Raw genomic sequence first — 16191 nt, 5'->3', positions numbered from 1 at the left:
TAGGTAACTGATTGGATCCTATAAATTATGTCGTCTGTTCATCTATCTAGTTCTGTTTATCTATGTTGCTGATCTTACTAGAAAGCCAGATATAAAGGAACAATATTATCTGGGGTCAAGTCTTTTTTCATTGACAAACCCCAAAACCAGTGAAGTTGACACGTTGTGTAAATCGTAAATAAAAACAGAATACAATGATTTGCAAATCCTTTTCAACTTATATTCAATTGAATAGACTGCAAAGACAAGATACTTAACGTTCAAACTGGAAAACTTTGTTATTTTTTGCAAATATTAGCTCATTTGGAATTTGATGCCTTCAACATGTTTGAAAAAGCTGGCACAAGTAGCAAAAAAGACTGAGAAAGTTGAGGAATGCTCATCAAACACTTATTTGGAACAACCCACAGGTGAACAGGCTAATTGTGAACAAGTGGGTGCCATGATTGGGTATAAAAGCAGCTTCCATGAAATGCTCAGTCATTCACAAACACGGATGGGGCGAGGGTCACCACTTTGTGAACAAATGTGTGAGCAAATTGTCGAACAGTTTAAGAACAACATTTCTCAACCAGCTATTGCAAGGAATTTAGGGATTTCACCATCTAATATCGTAATATCATCAAAAGGTTCAGAGAATCTGGAGAAATCACTGCACGTAAGCGATGATATTATAGACCTTCGATCCCTCAGGTGGTACTGCATCAAAAAGTGACATCAATGTGTAAAGGACATCACCACATGGGCTCAGGAACACTTCAGAAAACCACCGTCAGTAACTCCAGTTGGTCGCTACATCTGCAAGTGCAAGTTAAAACTCTACTATGCAAAGCGAAAGCCATTTTTTTAACAAAACGCAGAAACGCTGCCGGCTTCGCTGGGCCCGAGCACATCTAAGATGGACTGATGCAAAATGGAAAAGTGTTCTGTGGTCTGACGAGTCCACATTTCAAATTGTTTTTGGAAATTGTGGACGTCGTGTCCTCCGGTCCAAAGAGGAAAATAACCATCTGGATTGTTTCTCAGTTCGAACATTAAATATCTTGTCTTTGCAGTCTATTCAATTGAATATAAGTTGACAAGGATTTGCAAATCATTGTTTTCTGTTTTTATTTACGAATTACACAACGTGCCAACATCACTGGTTTTGGGTTTTGTAAAAAAAATGCCACAAATCAGACCTAAAAAGGAAGTGTGCTTTGTTGTTTGCTTACCAATGATGATGTGCAGTGCTGAAGTGATAGGGTCGATCACTCCCACAGTGGCGTAACACACACAGTCTGTGGAGCCTATGGGAACGATACACTGCTGTCAACAACACAATTGCTACTTTGGAAAATACTGCCAGGGTGAGTTACCACCTGCAGGGATGATACCAATGTGAAGCGGACATGGCTGCAATGTAACACCGGGATTGTTCTCGCTGAGGCCAGCCTCTTGCTGCGTTCGTCCAATCAAACCGTGGAGCACCTCGCTGAACATGCCGTCCCCGCCGACACACACCACACTTAAAAACACACGCACAGGGGCAGGGAGGAAATTTGGATTTCAGAAGTCACGGGAGCACAATTAGTATACGTATATAGGGCGAGGCTTTAAGTGTTTTTATTTTTTTTATTTTGCCTTGTTTTATTTGTGTGAAACAATTTAAATACTATTTGACTCAAACCTAAATATATTTGGATGCATGTTTTGGATTATTAAGAATACATAACAAACTAATTATTTATTTTGTAGCAATACAACAAAATTAACATGGGAAGTGAACGTTATCTACCTGCAACTTAAAAAACTATTTCCAACAGAGACAGAGATTTAGCCTACGTTTTTTATATTCACATCATAGTCACGCACTCTAACCAATTGGCCAACATAGTCAATCAATCAATGATTATTTATATAGCCCTAAATCACAAGTGTCTCAAAGGGCTGCACAAGCTACAACGACATCCTCGGTACAGAGCCCACATAAGGGCAAGGAAAAACTGAAAAAAATACTGAAAACTGAAAAAAATAGTCTGATGAGATCTAAAATGCCCTAAAATATATCTGGGGTAGGTATGTCTGGGAAAGCAATTAGTTTGTTATTAAATTTCATATAAAGCACCCTGTAATTTATTAAGCTTTTCTTGCTTCTCTATGGTGTCTGACTGGAAAAAAAAACAACAACAAAAATAACACCCTTGTAACCTGCTCTCTTCCTGGTCCAATATAATGTACTGTACACTACACCTGTAATATTACAAAAGCAATGTTTGAAAAAGTTTATGACCCCATTTACCAGTTTAACAGCAATACAACAAACACTTTTAAATAATTTCTATCACAAATATATCTCCATCTATTGTGAATGATCCCAACTTGCTCTTATCTCGTATCTGACTGCTGATTAGTCAGCTGCTGCATGCTGTCAATCATTGTCATGTTTGTAAGAAGGCAGCTAGAAAGCCAATCAATAAGCTTGTGGGCGGTCAAAAGGGACAAGCTTCAGTTTGAGCGGCGTTTTTTCACCTGGTACAAGTGGCTTGTCTCTATTCAATAGTGTTGCATTATTTTTGGAAATTAAAAACTGCAGGGGAAATGTCCCTCTATTCCCCCCTACCAAATTATGTCCATGCATAGAGGTTCTCTTAGGCGATAGAGCTCTTTTCTGGCGAATAAATGAGGTCTCTTACCCGTCAAAGCCTGTCAGGTCCTTCTTCAGCAAGTGGTCTCTAGCCTGGTTTGCCTGCTCAGTAACTAAATAACACATGAAAGGAAGCATGACACAAAACGGTAGCTACACAATCAACTGTGTATTTCCAACCTATAGCATGACAGCTGATGCCAGCCAGCTCAAAAAGAGGAGCGACCAGAGACTGATAGATGTCTCTTCCTTGCTTCTTCCCTCCGAACGGGTTAATAAACACCAATAATCTGCTAGGACGCAAAGGACCTACAAAGGAGACAGATTTAAATATATACTGTAGTGACCTATTGTTATATCCGCTAAGTAACTTTGCATCCTTACTGTGAGTTCTGAGAGCAGCTTTCAGATGTTTGGTCCACTGGTCTCTGAGGACACGACTAGGACAGGTAAACTGGGTCCGCCCCAGTCTCCATAGCAACCCATGAGAGCTCCCACTTCTGATACGATTCACATAGAAAACTGGAGAAAAATCAAAGATGGTTATTGAAATTATGGACATGGACATTATAAATGTAATGCTATTTATAAATTATGTATTGCGCATAAAATAAAGACAAGCGCAATATCTAATTAAAAACAAAAATACGTTTCCCAGGAAGTGGGTCAAGTAAACATGTTGTTTGTTTTGTCCCATTTACACATCACATGAGTTCCTCTAATGTTATTTCATCAAAAAGAGAGACTATTTTTGGAGGGCAATATCCATCGTATATACATTCGTATTTGTGTTAATAGAACCCAGTTGTAGCTGTGACGCGTTGTCTTTAATCTCCTTTCTAATGAGTTCAATTTGCTTATTAAAGAAATTCATAAAGTCATATGCCGAGTGGGTGGAGCTACTGGGAGGAGTCCCTGGTTGGGTTAGCAATGCTACTGTACTAAACAAATATTTAGGATCGTTTTTATTTAGGCGGATGAGATTGGAGTAGTAATTAGCTTTAACTAAGGTAAGCATGCATTTATAGGTTATTAAACTATCACTCCATGCTTGATGGAAAACTTAAAAGTTTAGCCATTTGCGTTCCAGCTTTCTACATGATAGTTTAAGAGCTCTCGTTTCTTCCGTAAACCATGGGGTATGCCTTCTAGGGGCACTTTTTTAGCTTTAGCCGTGCTATACTATCAATGGTGTCGCGCAGGGCATCGTTAAAGTTGTTAGCAAGGTTATTGATAGAGCCCACATAATTTGGGAATGGCGCCATTACCGAAGGCAGTCAAGAGTCATAGTTGTGACAGCATTAAGGTTGCGGCGGCTAAAGCAGTGGTTATTAGTAGCTTGTTGACAATGAGTCAGAACTTCGAATTTTATAAGGTAATGATCGGACATTACTTAAGTCTACGGGAGTATCATAACTTTGGAGGTGGTGACACCCCGAACATGGACTAGATCTATAACATTACCGTTGCAATGAGTGGGTTCATTTATTATTTGTGTAAGATTATTGTAGTCTGGAGCGCCACGCACGGAGGGTCTGATGGGGTATTCATATGGATTTTAAAATCCCTCATTATAATTATATCATCTGCGTGTGTCACTCAATCAGCAACAAACTCTGAAAATTCACTGATAAAGTCCAAATAGAGCCCAGGGGGGTGGTAGATAACAGCCAGGTAGAGAGGTAGCGGTGTGACAGACCTCATAGTAAGCACCTCAAATGATTTATATTTATTACTTAGGTTATGGGTAAGGTTAAGGTTTTCATTGTATATTAGTGCAACCCCTCCACCCCTTTTAAGGGGACGGGCAATATGTGCATTTGTATAGTTAGGAGGAGATGTCTCATCTGGTTTGAGCCAGGTTTCGCTGAGACCAATGATGTTAACATTGTTGTCTCTAATGACCTCATTAACTAATAACGTTTTGGGACACAATTATCTGATGTTTAAAAAGTCAATTTTATAGGTTGTTTTGAGGAATTTTTGTTAATGGTATCCGTATTACGTTTATTTTGTGTAGTGCGCCTTAAATAATTTTGCTCATATCTAGGATTTGATATAATGGGGATCTTCAGATTGTTTGCTTGGTGCTGCAATAGATTGAACGGGTCATAATTTGCCAACTCAGTAGGATGCATGTTCACCTCTGGCACAGTCACTACAGAAAAAACATTATATGAGTTGTGCATTATTCTATGTGTGCAGGAATTTTCCAGCCTGGCGCTGGTTAGTTCTAGCTTAACCGACTCCTCACCCAGACTAACAGACACTGTAATTTCAATTTATTTATGGTGAGTGCTATTGACAGTATAACAATATCAACACAATATTTAAACAAGTTCCCTATTCTCTTGTTTTACATACAATTGTTTTAGCAAAACAAAGTCAATAGTAAACAATAAATAAACAGGTTTTTTTCAAGGTAGCTTAGCGGTTAGCAGAGAGGAAGGAGCATCTCCATAAGGAAACAAATAAAGGTAAAGTATCAATCAATATCAATATCCTTTATTAAACCAGGTAAAAACTAATTGAGATTCAAATCTATTTTCCAAGAGTGGCCTGGCCAAAAGGGCAGCAAAAACAAAATTACAGAAATACATATTAAACAACAGAAAACAGCAGAAGTTACACACCACAATTACAAATACATTACTTCCATATATTGAAATAAAAACAATGTATACTATGTTTCAGTAAAAATAACTTAAAAACAAGTACAATGTCCAATAGAAACAGTTTCTTGATCCTTTAAAATGGCCTGAAATTTCCCCAAAGTGAACAGCTCAGGTAAACCTCAGATCCTTCTGTAAGTTATTCCATGACCATGGAGCAGCATATCTGAAAGCTTTTTTTCCAAGATTTGTGTTGGCTCTAGAAACAAACATTTTAAGTATGTCCTGCAACCTTAAGCTGTAGCAACTGGAATCTCTAGACATAAAATAACTCAAATAAGGGGGAACCAGACCAAGAAGTGATTTATATATAAAACACAACCATCGAGAAAATCTGCATACTGATAAAGATAGAAAGTGTGCTTTGGCATATAAAATGCAATGGTGGACAAGATTGCCACAGCCAGTAACAAAAAAAAGTCACAGTGATATACTGTATTCAGTTCCAAATAAGAATCGGGTGCATTCAAAAAAGCAAGTCTCTATAATATAGCAAAGACATAAAAGTGGTCAGAATCAAGCGTTTCCTAACTTGCAGGGAAAAACAGGATTTGTTCCTAAAGAAAAATCCCAATTTAATTTTAAGTTTAGCCACAAGTTTTTCAATGGGATATTTAAAAGACAAGTTATCATCAATGACAATTCCCAAGTACTTAAATGTTGTGACCATTTCAAGTTCAATCTTATGAGCAGTTAACATTTTTGGGGTGCTCAATCATAGTTGTTTACCATTTGAAAATAACACCACTTTAGACGTTTGTGCATTTAGCACTAGTCTCAGTTGAATATGCTGGGATTGAACAACATCAAAAGCTGACTGCAGGAGCTTAAAGGTTCGCACAACAGCAGGGGATGAACAATATATGACCGCGTGATATGCATAAAACGGAATGCCGCATCTGACACATTATCACAGAGATTATTTACATAAATGGAAAACAACAACCGACCCATTATGGAACCCTGCTTTACACCAAATACGAAGAAGATCCAGCAAACTGAACGCACTGGATTCTATTGGACAGGTAATTACAAAACCACTTTGCAGCATGCTGAGATAGTCCAATCCAGTGCAGTCTGCCAGAATGATGGTTGACTAAATAATAGCGGCACAATCTTTTTTGCAATCCATATGCTTCGATAATATCATTCACAACTTTGATAGCAGCGGGTATGGTGCTATGTCTCTTTCTAAAACCTGATTGATGGTCAGAAAGCAGATCACTGGTGTCTAAGAATTATTTAAGTTGTTTACTAACAAACTTTTCAAGAACTTTAGCTAGGACGCACAACTTAGAGATGGGTCTATAGGTAACAGCTGGGGAATCTCCTCCTTTCAATACCACTAAAACAGGCTGATTTCCAAATGTTAGGAATCTCATTACTGGACAAAAAAATTTAAAAATATAGGTAAGAGGTTCTGCAATAAAATCAACAGCTGACTTTAAAAAGAAGGGCTCACATTTTACAGGACCTGCATATTTACCAGAAACCACTTGTTTTAAAGCTCTCTTGACCTCCAACACATCCAGAGGAGTAAAACTAAATATATTATTTTTGGAAGTGTGAAGGAATGGTGACATGCAAACCTTCTGAACATTCAGCTGATTTGGATGTGGAGATAAGGAGTCAAATAAAGAACCAGAAAAAAAAAAAGTTCATTAAAACAATTAAGTATGGCTGATTTGTCAGTTAGACTACATGAGTCTTTCACAATGTAAGTTGGCAGATGTTTTTGTGACTTTACAGAATTTCTAGGGATCATTTAAGCTACTGGAGGTTTGCAAAAGAAAAAACTCAGACTTTAACTTCCTGACAAGAGAAGTAACGCGATTTCTGAGCTGCCTAAAAAGCATTCAGTCAGCCTGGGATTTCGTATTTCTAGCCTTGGCCCAGGCAGCATCCCTTTCTTTTAGTAAACTGGACAGTTCAGAGAGAACCAATGATTATTTGTACTTTTCACTCTAAATTTACATAGAGGAGCATATTTGTTTATAATATTGATAAATGCATATTTCCAAGCCAACTCAACATTACTAAAAAGAGTGATCTGGACCAATCAAAGTGCCATAAATCATGAAAAAAAATCTTGCTCACAAAAATGCTTAAAATCACATAGTATTATTTTCATCTACCATATTTTTCATACTATAAAGGCACACTTAAAATCTTTTCATTTTCTCAAAAATCGACAGTGTGTCTTATTGCGCCTAATGTAAGTATTAATCCTGGCTGTGCTTACTGTCCTCGAGGCGACTTTATTTGGTACATGGTGTAATGATAAGTGTGACCAGTAGATGGCAGTCACACATAAGAGATATCTGTGGACTGCAGGTGGACGGACACCTGTTCAATAAATGACCCTAGCAAGTACCCGTAAGCAAGCAACACCAAAACTTAGATGTTTCATTCAGAACATAGAACATTACACACACTGCTCAAAAACCTGTCAAAATGTTTCAGTACGACTTTGGTAAGCTACGAAGTCGCACCACCGCTTGATAGAACGCGTAGCATTACGGCTACCGTAGTCAAACGTACTGTGCTTCAACATACGGGTATTATTATGGTGTGTGTATAAGGACCCCAAAATGGCACCTATTAGGAGACATTATCTGGCGTTTTGTTACCCAATATTATGCAAAACCCACTTTTCTTTCGAAAATTTGCGTGCGTCCGCCAATGTAGTTCGTGCCGTAGTCAATCAGAAATCAGAAATACTTTATTAATCGCCAAGGGGAAATTTAGATTTTCAGCACAGTCCCATTCAAGAACAGACAAACATTACAGGGAGTCAGAACAGTTCTCTTCTTTTTCTCGATCCCCTTGTTGTGAGGAATTCATCCTACTCTGTTGCCATTTCTAATATAAAGTGATGACAGTTCTAACTTATTTATATCTGTCAGTAGACTTGCTATGCAAGCACTAAAAACTACCGGCACAACAACGGGGAGATGACGTTGTTGAAGAGGAGCTACATAGATGGCCCACAAAACGGCGCATTCTGAAGAGACAGTTAGAAAGAGGCTTTAAGATGGTCTTTACAACATAATCCATGCAACATTTTGACCAAAGAACCACCATTACATGTTATGTAGACCACAAGGAAGTGCTTTAAATGTAGAAAAAAATCATAATATGACCCCTTTAACACGCTTTATAATCCAGTGTGCCTTTTGTAGGAAAATAGACCTGAATAAACCCGCTCATCGGCACTGGGCTTTATAATCCGGTGTGCCCTATGGTCCGAAAAAAAAACCGGTAATTTTGGCAAACTCAAAAAACGGGTTATAAAAAGAGACTGTGAAGCAAATTTGACAAAAAAATTACACCAAACAATGCCCAATACAAATTATGTAGACCACAGGGTAGTGTTTTAAATGTATATTAAAATCATTATAAGTCCCCGTTAAAAAAAAAAAGAAAACCATGGTAACAGTGATAGCGTTAAAATAGGTCCACAGGAAGTGAAGTGATTTTTGTGCATGCGTGGACCAATTATGTCTTCTGGTCACAATCATGTAGCGGCAGCAGATGTCACTGCTTTTTTTATTGAGTACGGCTGCAAAATAAGCCACAAAGTGGCAATAAAAAGTTGCAATTGCCAGCACTTTATTAAAAAAGGTGAGAAACAATACGGAAGTCAAGAAATAACTTGTTGCAAAGTAAGAAGGTGCGTCCGTGTGCAAGCTGTGATACAAAATCTAATAAACAGTGTTGAGAACTCACCAGTGAAGTCTTTATCTGTGTCCTCTGCAGACTTGTGGGGCAGGATAGTAACTCGTCCATCCTCCACACCAATGATGTCTGCCACGGACACTGAAACTGAAACCATTAAGAATGCAAACTTGATCCCAAGAGAAAACTCCTCTGATAGTCTCTTTTTCTGTTGTATTAAACATGTTTCACAAGGACATTGATCTACTTTCTTACAGGTGCCCAGAAGAAACATTTAAAAGATTTATTGCAATGACTGGATGGAAACATGAAGTTTACCCAGCAGGCACAAGACATGAAAACACTGTTGACAACTTGTTGAATTAGGTCCGGACATTGAGCAACTCAAACTAAACGTTGAAACAACGTTTAGTCAATGTTGGGTTCTGACGTTGATATGACCATTAAATTTTGGTCATTTCCCAACCAATATCCTACAACACAAATACAACGTTGAAACGACATGCTTTTTGATTACGTTTATTCAATGTCAGGTTGTGACAGTGATTTGACCATTGAAATTTGGTCATTTTACCAACCAACAACGTGGATCCAACGTTTGAAAACCTCCAGGCAACTTCAACCCTTGACTAACACCCTTCCCCTCTTCACATCCCACCTCCCCGGATTGTAAATAATCAAATGTAAATAATAAAATGTATATACTTGTTCGTATGCTTTCTGAACTCACTATGTTAACTGCTCGCTGTACATATCCTACGAAGTCAGACCTACACTGTTTCAATGTCCATTTCTCAGATGATGCAATTGTTGATGACTGAAGTGCTGATATCAACCAAACCTAACCCCCCATCCACATCTCACCCCCCGCATTGTAAATAATGTAAATAATTAAATGTATATACTCTGATGATTAACTTGTGTGATGACTGTATTATGATGATAGTATATATTTGTACCATGAATTGATTTACGTGGCCCCCGACTTAAACAAGTTGAAAAACTTATTCAGATGTTACCATTTAGTGGTCAATTGTACGGAATATGTACTGTACTGTGCAATCTACTAATAAAAGTATCAATCAATCAATCAATCAATCAATCAATCAAAACGTTGTCTCAATTTACATATACAACTATTTTGCAACATTCCGAAAGGGACAAGCGGTAGAAAATGGATGGATGTTTCAAAGTCAGTTTTAAAGGATATGCATGTATAATAAATCATCAACCTGCTTAGTGGCCTTATGGTTAGAGTGTCCGCCCTGAGATAGGTAGGTCATGACTTCAAACCCCAGCTGAGTCATACCAAAGACTATAAAAATGGGACCCATTATCTCCCTGCTTGGCACTCAGCATCAAGGGTTGGAATTGGGGATTAAATCACCAAAATTATTCCAGAGCGCGGCCACTGCTGCTGCTCACTACTCCCCTCACCTCCCAGGGGGTGAATAAGGGGATGGGTCAAATGCAGAGGACACATTTCACCACACCTAGTGTGTGTGTGACAATCATTGGTACTTTAACTTTATTAATGTTATTGTGCCTGCTGGGTAATGTTGCGATCACTTCATAAAACAAAGCTTCTTCCCGCAGGCGTGTGTGACAGCAACACAAACACACACACCACCTGTGTTTTCACTAAAGCTGTGTTTCACGTTCATGCTGTTCAACTTGTTCTGCATGTTTTCTGTCATCAGGTCTTAAGATGAATTACTGCAACATTGCATGTACGTGATACGTGATAAGTCAGGTGTTGCTCATTTTTGCTGAACGTTCTTTACTTTTAGCTGCTCTTGATGAGGAAATGTGGTTTATAGGCAGGTTATTTAGGTTGGTTTAGTGTGTTTTTTAGTATTTTTTTAGCTAGTTGAATTTGACTGCACGTATTTTGGAGTATAATAAATCACCTGCATAAAGTGCTGTTACAGGTAGTGAAAGGGTGACGTACCGGTACTTGTTTTCTTATCGCGATTCTTCTTATCTATCTCGGTCCAGTTGAATTTCCAGCCAGTCAGCACGGCACGGTGTCGTTTATTGCCGACCCACAAGCTTGACTCCAGCTTCAACGCTGGATCCATCTGGACAACAAAAAATGTACACTTTTCATGAAGCGTTTTTTTTCTGACGGTCCTCAAACACAACGCGGACTCACACTTCTTTATCAACTTACATCTTTTTGGGAATTCCTCTCATCCAGCCATCATCCAGCACTTATCTCAGACGTATCATCTTCCTCTGGCTGAAAATGGAGACAAGATGCATGAAATGTTGAAGACACCGCCCCGAACACAGGTGTTTCTAAAAAAAAAAAAAAAAAAAGGCTCCTCCCCCTCAAAAAGTGCTCCAAAAATGTACGCCGAACTGACCGGAAATGTTTAGATGATCTGATTTATTACCCCACAACCAATAACCAAATACCTTTTAGATAGGGTAAGATTGAGTTATTTTCAGTTGGATAAGTAATTGTAATAATAGTATTTTCAGGTGTGGTCGTGGTTATTACAATAATTATTATTGTAATGAGTTAGGCTGGGCAATAAGCATATTTTACGAGATGTAAATTATTCCTGATGTGGCTTTTCAAAATACACCCACGACTTCGCTGCAACTGTGTTTTGTGTGTACCGTCACAACTTTTATTCTGAAGGCTGACCGGAAAATAGCTACATTATTGCGGAACTCAGCCTCCTCTCCTCCTCTGCTAGCAAAGCGACGACGCCTGTTAGCAGACCGGCTCTTTTCGGCCAAAGTGTAATTATTATGAATTGTTTGACTACTGTACTCTAATTAACTGCCATTTGTACAATCTACACACGACAAAAAAAATTACAAAATGAATATACGAAACGCTAGGGTAAGTACTTTGAGATCCTACCGGCAGCCATGCTGTCTGTGTAAAACGTTAGCTCGGCTAGCTGTGTAAAATGTAGCTGCTAACTGCATTGTCGTGGTTCTTCTTTCATAATAAACATTTATTTCCTCCATTGCAGCCGGAAGATCTTATGAATATGCAGCACTGTAACCTTCTGTGTCTGCCGGAAAACTACCAAATGAAATACTACTTCTATCATGGATTGTCCTGGCCCCAGGTTAGCCACATTATTACAGCAAATTGGTCCTGGTTGCATTTAAAAATGACGTTGTACCTCGACACTCTTGTTCTTCATTCCAGCTCTCCTACATCGCAGAGGATGAAAATGGCAAAATAGTGGGTTACGTTCTGGCAAAAATGTAAGAAGCTTTGGCTGTGTTACTTCACCCCCTAGCCAAATAACCATGAAGTCTTTGTGGACACCTTTTAGGGAGGAGGACCCAGATGATGTCCCTCATGGACACATTACATCCTTGGTAAGTCTTCGAAAAGCCAGATGCAAAAGCTTTTGTTTTAAGTAGATTGTGTTGGCCAGGTGAATAATGCATATTACAGACAATAACCATTTATGTTGGGTGTCTTGCAGGCAGTCAAGCGCTCCCATAGACGTCTGGGTCTGGCTCAAAAGCTGATGGACCAGGCCAGTCGTGCCATGATAGAAAATTTCAATGCCAAATATGTCTCCCTTCATGTCCGCAAAAGGTACACTTCTCAATTACGATGACTTTGACTTAATCTGGAGTGTTTTCCTCACCACACCCTTCTTCTCACTGCAGCAATCGGGCAGCCCTGCATCTGTATTCGAACACACTCAAGTTCCAGTAAGTCCCTTTTATCAACATCATTGTTCTGCACACTCAAAGCCAACAAAGACAAATACCCTCAAATCATTCAAGTTTTTCTTATCCTTTGTGATGTTTAGATTCTGTAAGCATTTTTTTAAATTGTGAGTTTTTAATTGGATTTTGACTTTCAGATCTGGATATTTCCTCAATAAGTGGACCCAGGTCCAATACTGGATTATTCAAAGAAGCGCCTGTAGTTGAAACACCAGGGTTTACCCTACATTTAATTGATTGTGGCACAGAACCATGGGAAGAAATAAAAAAAAATATATATATACCGTATTTTTCGGACTATAAGTCGCTCCGGAGTATACGTCGCACCGGCCGAAAATGCACAATAAAGAAGGAAAAAAACACATATACGTCGCACTGTAGTATAAATCGCATTTTTGGGGGAAATTTATTTGATAAAATCCAACACCAATATTTGATAAAATCCAACACCAAGAATAGACATTTGAAAGGCAATTTAAAATAAATAAAGAATAGTGAACAACGCCATATGACGCACAAATAACCAACTGAGAACGTGCCCGGTATGTTAATGCAACACATCATGGCAAGAGTCATTCAAATAACTATAACATATAGAACATGCTATACGTTTACCAAACAATCTGTCACTCCCGATCGCTAAATCCGATGAAATCTTCCTCCCCGGTGTCGCCTCTGGTATGCGCCGTTTCCTTTCTTTCTGCTGCTCGATCGCTGTTCTCTGCTGCATATTTCACTATGTCCGGCTTGTAATCTGCAATATATGATTTCCTTTTCGGTGCCATTTTAGTTCAGCCCCTCTCAGTTTTTATAAGTTACCGCCAATGTTGAAATAACCAATTTTAATAGCTACGGATGTAGCAGCAGTTAGCATCCCATGACCCACAATGCACTTCTGCCATGACCCGCCCCCGCCGAATTCTTATTGGTTGACGTGTGTGACGATTGCTGATGTGTGTGTGACGATTGCGGACATTTGCTTCGTCTCTTGCGCGAATGAGATGAATATTATTTGATATTTTACGGTAATGTATTAATAATTTCACACACAAATCGCTCCGGAGTATATGTCGCACCCCTGGCCAAACTATGAAAAAAACTGCGATTTATAATCCGAAAAATACGGTATATATAATTTACAGTTGATACATGAGATGGTATTAGCTGAGCTCACTTTCTTTTGTATCTCCAAACCAAACATGCATTTAATATTTCTACATGCAAGAAAATTCTTGGTGTATGTTTGGTTAATTGAAAATGTTGCACCACTACACTAAGGAACAGTTTGTTAGAAAAAAAAAAAAAAATGTACAGATTAAATAATCGAAAAATTGATTGATTCAAGAAATGATCGTCCTACTTGCTTACGGTTGGTCAAAGTCTTTCGGTGCATCACTAGTCAATTTGAACGTATACTAAGTACCCCATCTTGACAGAAAAAAAAGAAATGTAGAATTTTTTTTTAAGAAAAACTGAAATATGACATTGTCCTAAGTAGTATAGTCACAAGTCGTCGTGGGAATGATGGGACAAGTTTTTCCACGCCTGGATTTGGGGATTCTCTGCCATTCTTTCTTGCAGATCCTCTCCAGTTTTGTCAGGTTGGATGATGAACGCTGATGTACAGGTCCTTCCAGAGATGTTCAGTTGGGTTTAAGTCAGGAATGTTCAGAGTTGTTCCAAAGCCACTCCTGTTTTTTCAGCTGTGTGCTTAGGGTCATTGTTTTGTTGGAAGGTGAACCTTCGGCCCAATCTGAGGTCCCAATCACTCTGGAAGAGGTTTTCTTCCAGTATATTGTTTTACTTGGCCACAATCATCTTTCCTTCAATTGCAACCAGTCCTGTCCCTGCAGCTGAGAAACACCCCCATAGCAAATTTTGTCCAATAACTTTAGAATTTTAACTTTAGAATTAGACTTTAAATGTCATTTTTTTAGGATATACATTGCAAATGCTTCTCAAAAATGAATGCATTAGGTCAACATGTTATTTTTAAAAAAAATTATGCGCATTTTTCTTTCTATTTTAAAAAACTTTAGGAGGCCATGTTCCAATTGCTGTTTTAATTCAATTGTATTTTTGAAAAGACAAATTAATTCAAAGAAAAATTGTAGGAATAGTATTATCAAATTATTTTTAAATTTTATTTGCATTTTGTTAATGCGGACAGAAGCGGTTAAGACTGCCTACTAGGGCACAATATTGGAGTGACTTAATAAATAACACTGTTGTGTTCTTTGGCTTGAAAACATTTTCCTCTTACGATTCTGAGTTCCGTGGCTGCTATATGCAGTACAAAACGGTACAATAAAAAGATATTGGTTACATTTGAGATGTTATTTCTTTGATGTACAGGATCAGTGAAGTAGAACCAAAATACTATGCAGATGGTGAGGACGCCTATGCCATGAAGAGAGACTTGGCCCACATGGCAGATGAGGTACATGATTGTCTTCAACACACAGTGGCCATCACTTGGTAAGATCTCCACGTGATGCCTGACTGGTTAGCTAACACAACTGCATTTTGATTGTCTCAATTGGGTTTGTCCCGCAGTTGAGAAAGCCAGGTGTGCGAGTGCCGGGTCAGGAAGCACCGTCTGGTTCCGGCAACCAAGAAAGGGGAAGCGAGAGAGACAGTGGAGGAGAAAGCAAAGAGCTGAGTGAAGTGAGCGAGGCTACAGAGAGCACAGACGTCAAAGATTCTTCCTCTGACTCACAGTGACCGTCAATGATTTTTATTTAAATACAGAAGAAAGAAAACAAAAACAATTCAACCTGGACCGCCGCTTTTTTATTAAGATTTTACAGTGACATCACAACTGTCAGCATTCACTGCTGTGGTAATCAATAACACAATATGATACAAACATGAAATTTAAAGGAAGATTTCTTTGATTGCTGTAGCATTTTGGTCTCCTGATGTAAAAGATTAATGCAATTAAATCGTACTGATACTTCGTGTCACTTAATTAGGGAGTTACTTAGTGTAGGCAAAGTACCTGATAGAGTACACATGTATACTCGTGCAACCACAATAATACACATACAGTACCTCACAAAAATAGGTATTTCCGCAAACATTTTATTACAGGACAATACTACAATAATTAAACATGTATATGTTCTTTAGAATTGGCAATGTACATCAACAATTGTCATACAAGTCAAGCATGTTGGTGGCAGCATCATGGCCTGCGGCTGCACGAGTGCTGCCAGCAGTGGGGAGCTGCAGCCCATTAAGGGAAACGTGTATTTAACATCAATCAATCAATGTTTATTTATATAGCCCTAAATCACAAGTGTCTCAAAGGGCTGCACAAGCCACGACATCCTCGGTACAGAGCCCACATGTACAATACTAGGACATTGGGAAGAAAAGCCTGATCCTTTCATTAGGGAAACTGTTTTTCCAACATGACAATGAGCACTAAGACACCTCCACGATGAGTGTTCTCATTAAAAAAAAGAGAAAAAAAAAGGTAAGGTTGCTGTAAGGTCA

The 16191-nt window shown here is 38.6% G+C and overlaps 2 protein-coding genes across 6 annotated transcripts in view; one reads left to right on the top strand and one right to left on the bottom strand.

The window, feature by feature from the left end:
* Positions 1 to 12624, bottom strand: part of LOC133623525 (ceramide kinase) — a 22053-nt gene extending 9429 nt beyond the window's left edge. The window contains exons 1-9 of one of the 4 annotated variants that reach the window (XM_061986752.2): positions 12606 to 12624; positions 11150 to 11218; positions 10928 to 11057; positions 9028 to 9123; positions 3011 to 3148; positions 2807 to 2935; positions 2676 to 2739; positions 1362 to 1507; positions 1215 to 1289 (exon numbers count right to left, since the gene is read on the bottom strand). In XM_061986752.2, the coding sequence (XP_061842736.1) occupies positions 1215 to 1289; positions 1362 to 1507; positions 2676 to 2739; positions 2807 to 2935; positions 3011 to 3148; positions 9028 to 9123; positions 10928 to 11057 (778 nt within the window). In that variant the 5' untranslated portion in view covers positions 11150 to 11218; positions 12606 to 12624. Of the gene's footprint in view, positions 1 to 1214; positions 1290 to 1361; positions 1508 to 2675; positions 2740 to 2806; positions 2936 to 3010; positions 3149 to 9027; positions 9124 to 10927; positions 11058 to 11149; positions 11278 to 12125; positions 12197 to 12414; positions 12541 to 12605 lie in introns of those variants that run through there. The other 3 variants (XM_061986757.2, XM_061986743.2, XM_061986763.2) reach the window with 3 other exon arrangements.
* Positions 11640 to 15646, top strand: naa10 (N-alpha-acetyltransferase 10, NatA catalytic subuni). Of its 2 annotated transcripts, none has more exons than XM_061986769.2 (8): positions 11640 to 11833; positions 11970 to 12068; positions 12152 to 12210; positions 12282 to 12327; positions 12438 to 12553; positions 12628 to 12672; positions 15046 to 15130; positions 15247 to 15646. In XM_061986769.2, exons 1-8 carry the CDS (start codon positions 11813 to 11815, stop codon positions 15412 to 15414), a joined length of 639 nt encoding a protein of 212 aa, XP_061842753.2. In that variant the 5' UTR covers positions 11640 to 11812; the 3' UTR covers positions 15415 to 15646. The 2 variants fall into 2 exon arrangements, with proteins under 2 accessions (XP_061842753.2, XP_061842762.1); XM_061986778.2 differs by having other exon boundaries at positions 11643 to 11833; positions 15046 to 15168; positions 15247 to 15472.
* Positions 15647 to 16191: the final 545 nt, after the last annotated feature.

The sequence above is a fragment of the Nerophis lumbriciformis genome, linkage group LG01, assembly GCF_033978685.3.
Source record: "Nerophis lumbriciformis linkage group LG01, RoL_Nlum_v2.1, whole genome shotgun sequence".
Taxonomy (NCBI): domain Eukaryota; kingdom Metazoa; phylum Chordata; class Actinopteri; order Syngnathiformes; family Syngnathidae; genus Nerophis; species Nerophis lumbriciformis.
This window is presented reverse-complemented; position numbering and strand designations above follow the sequence as displayed.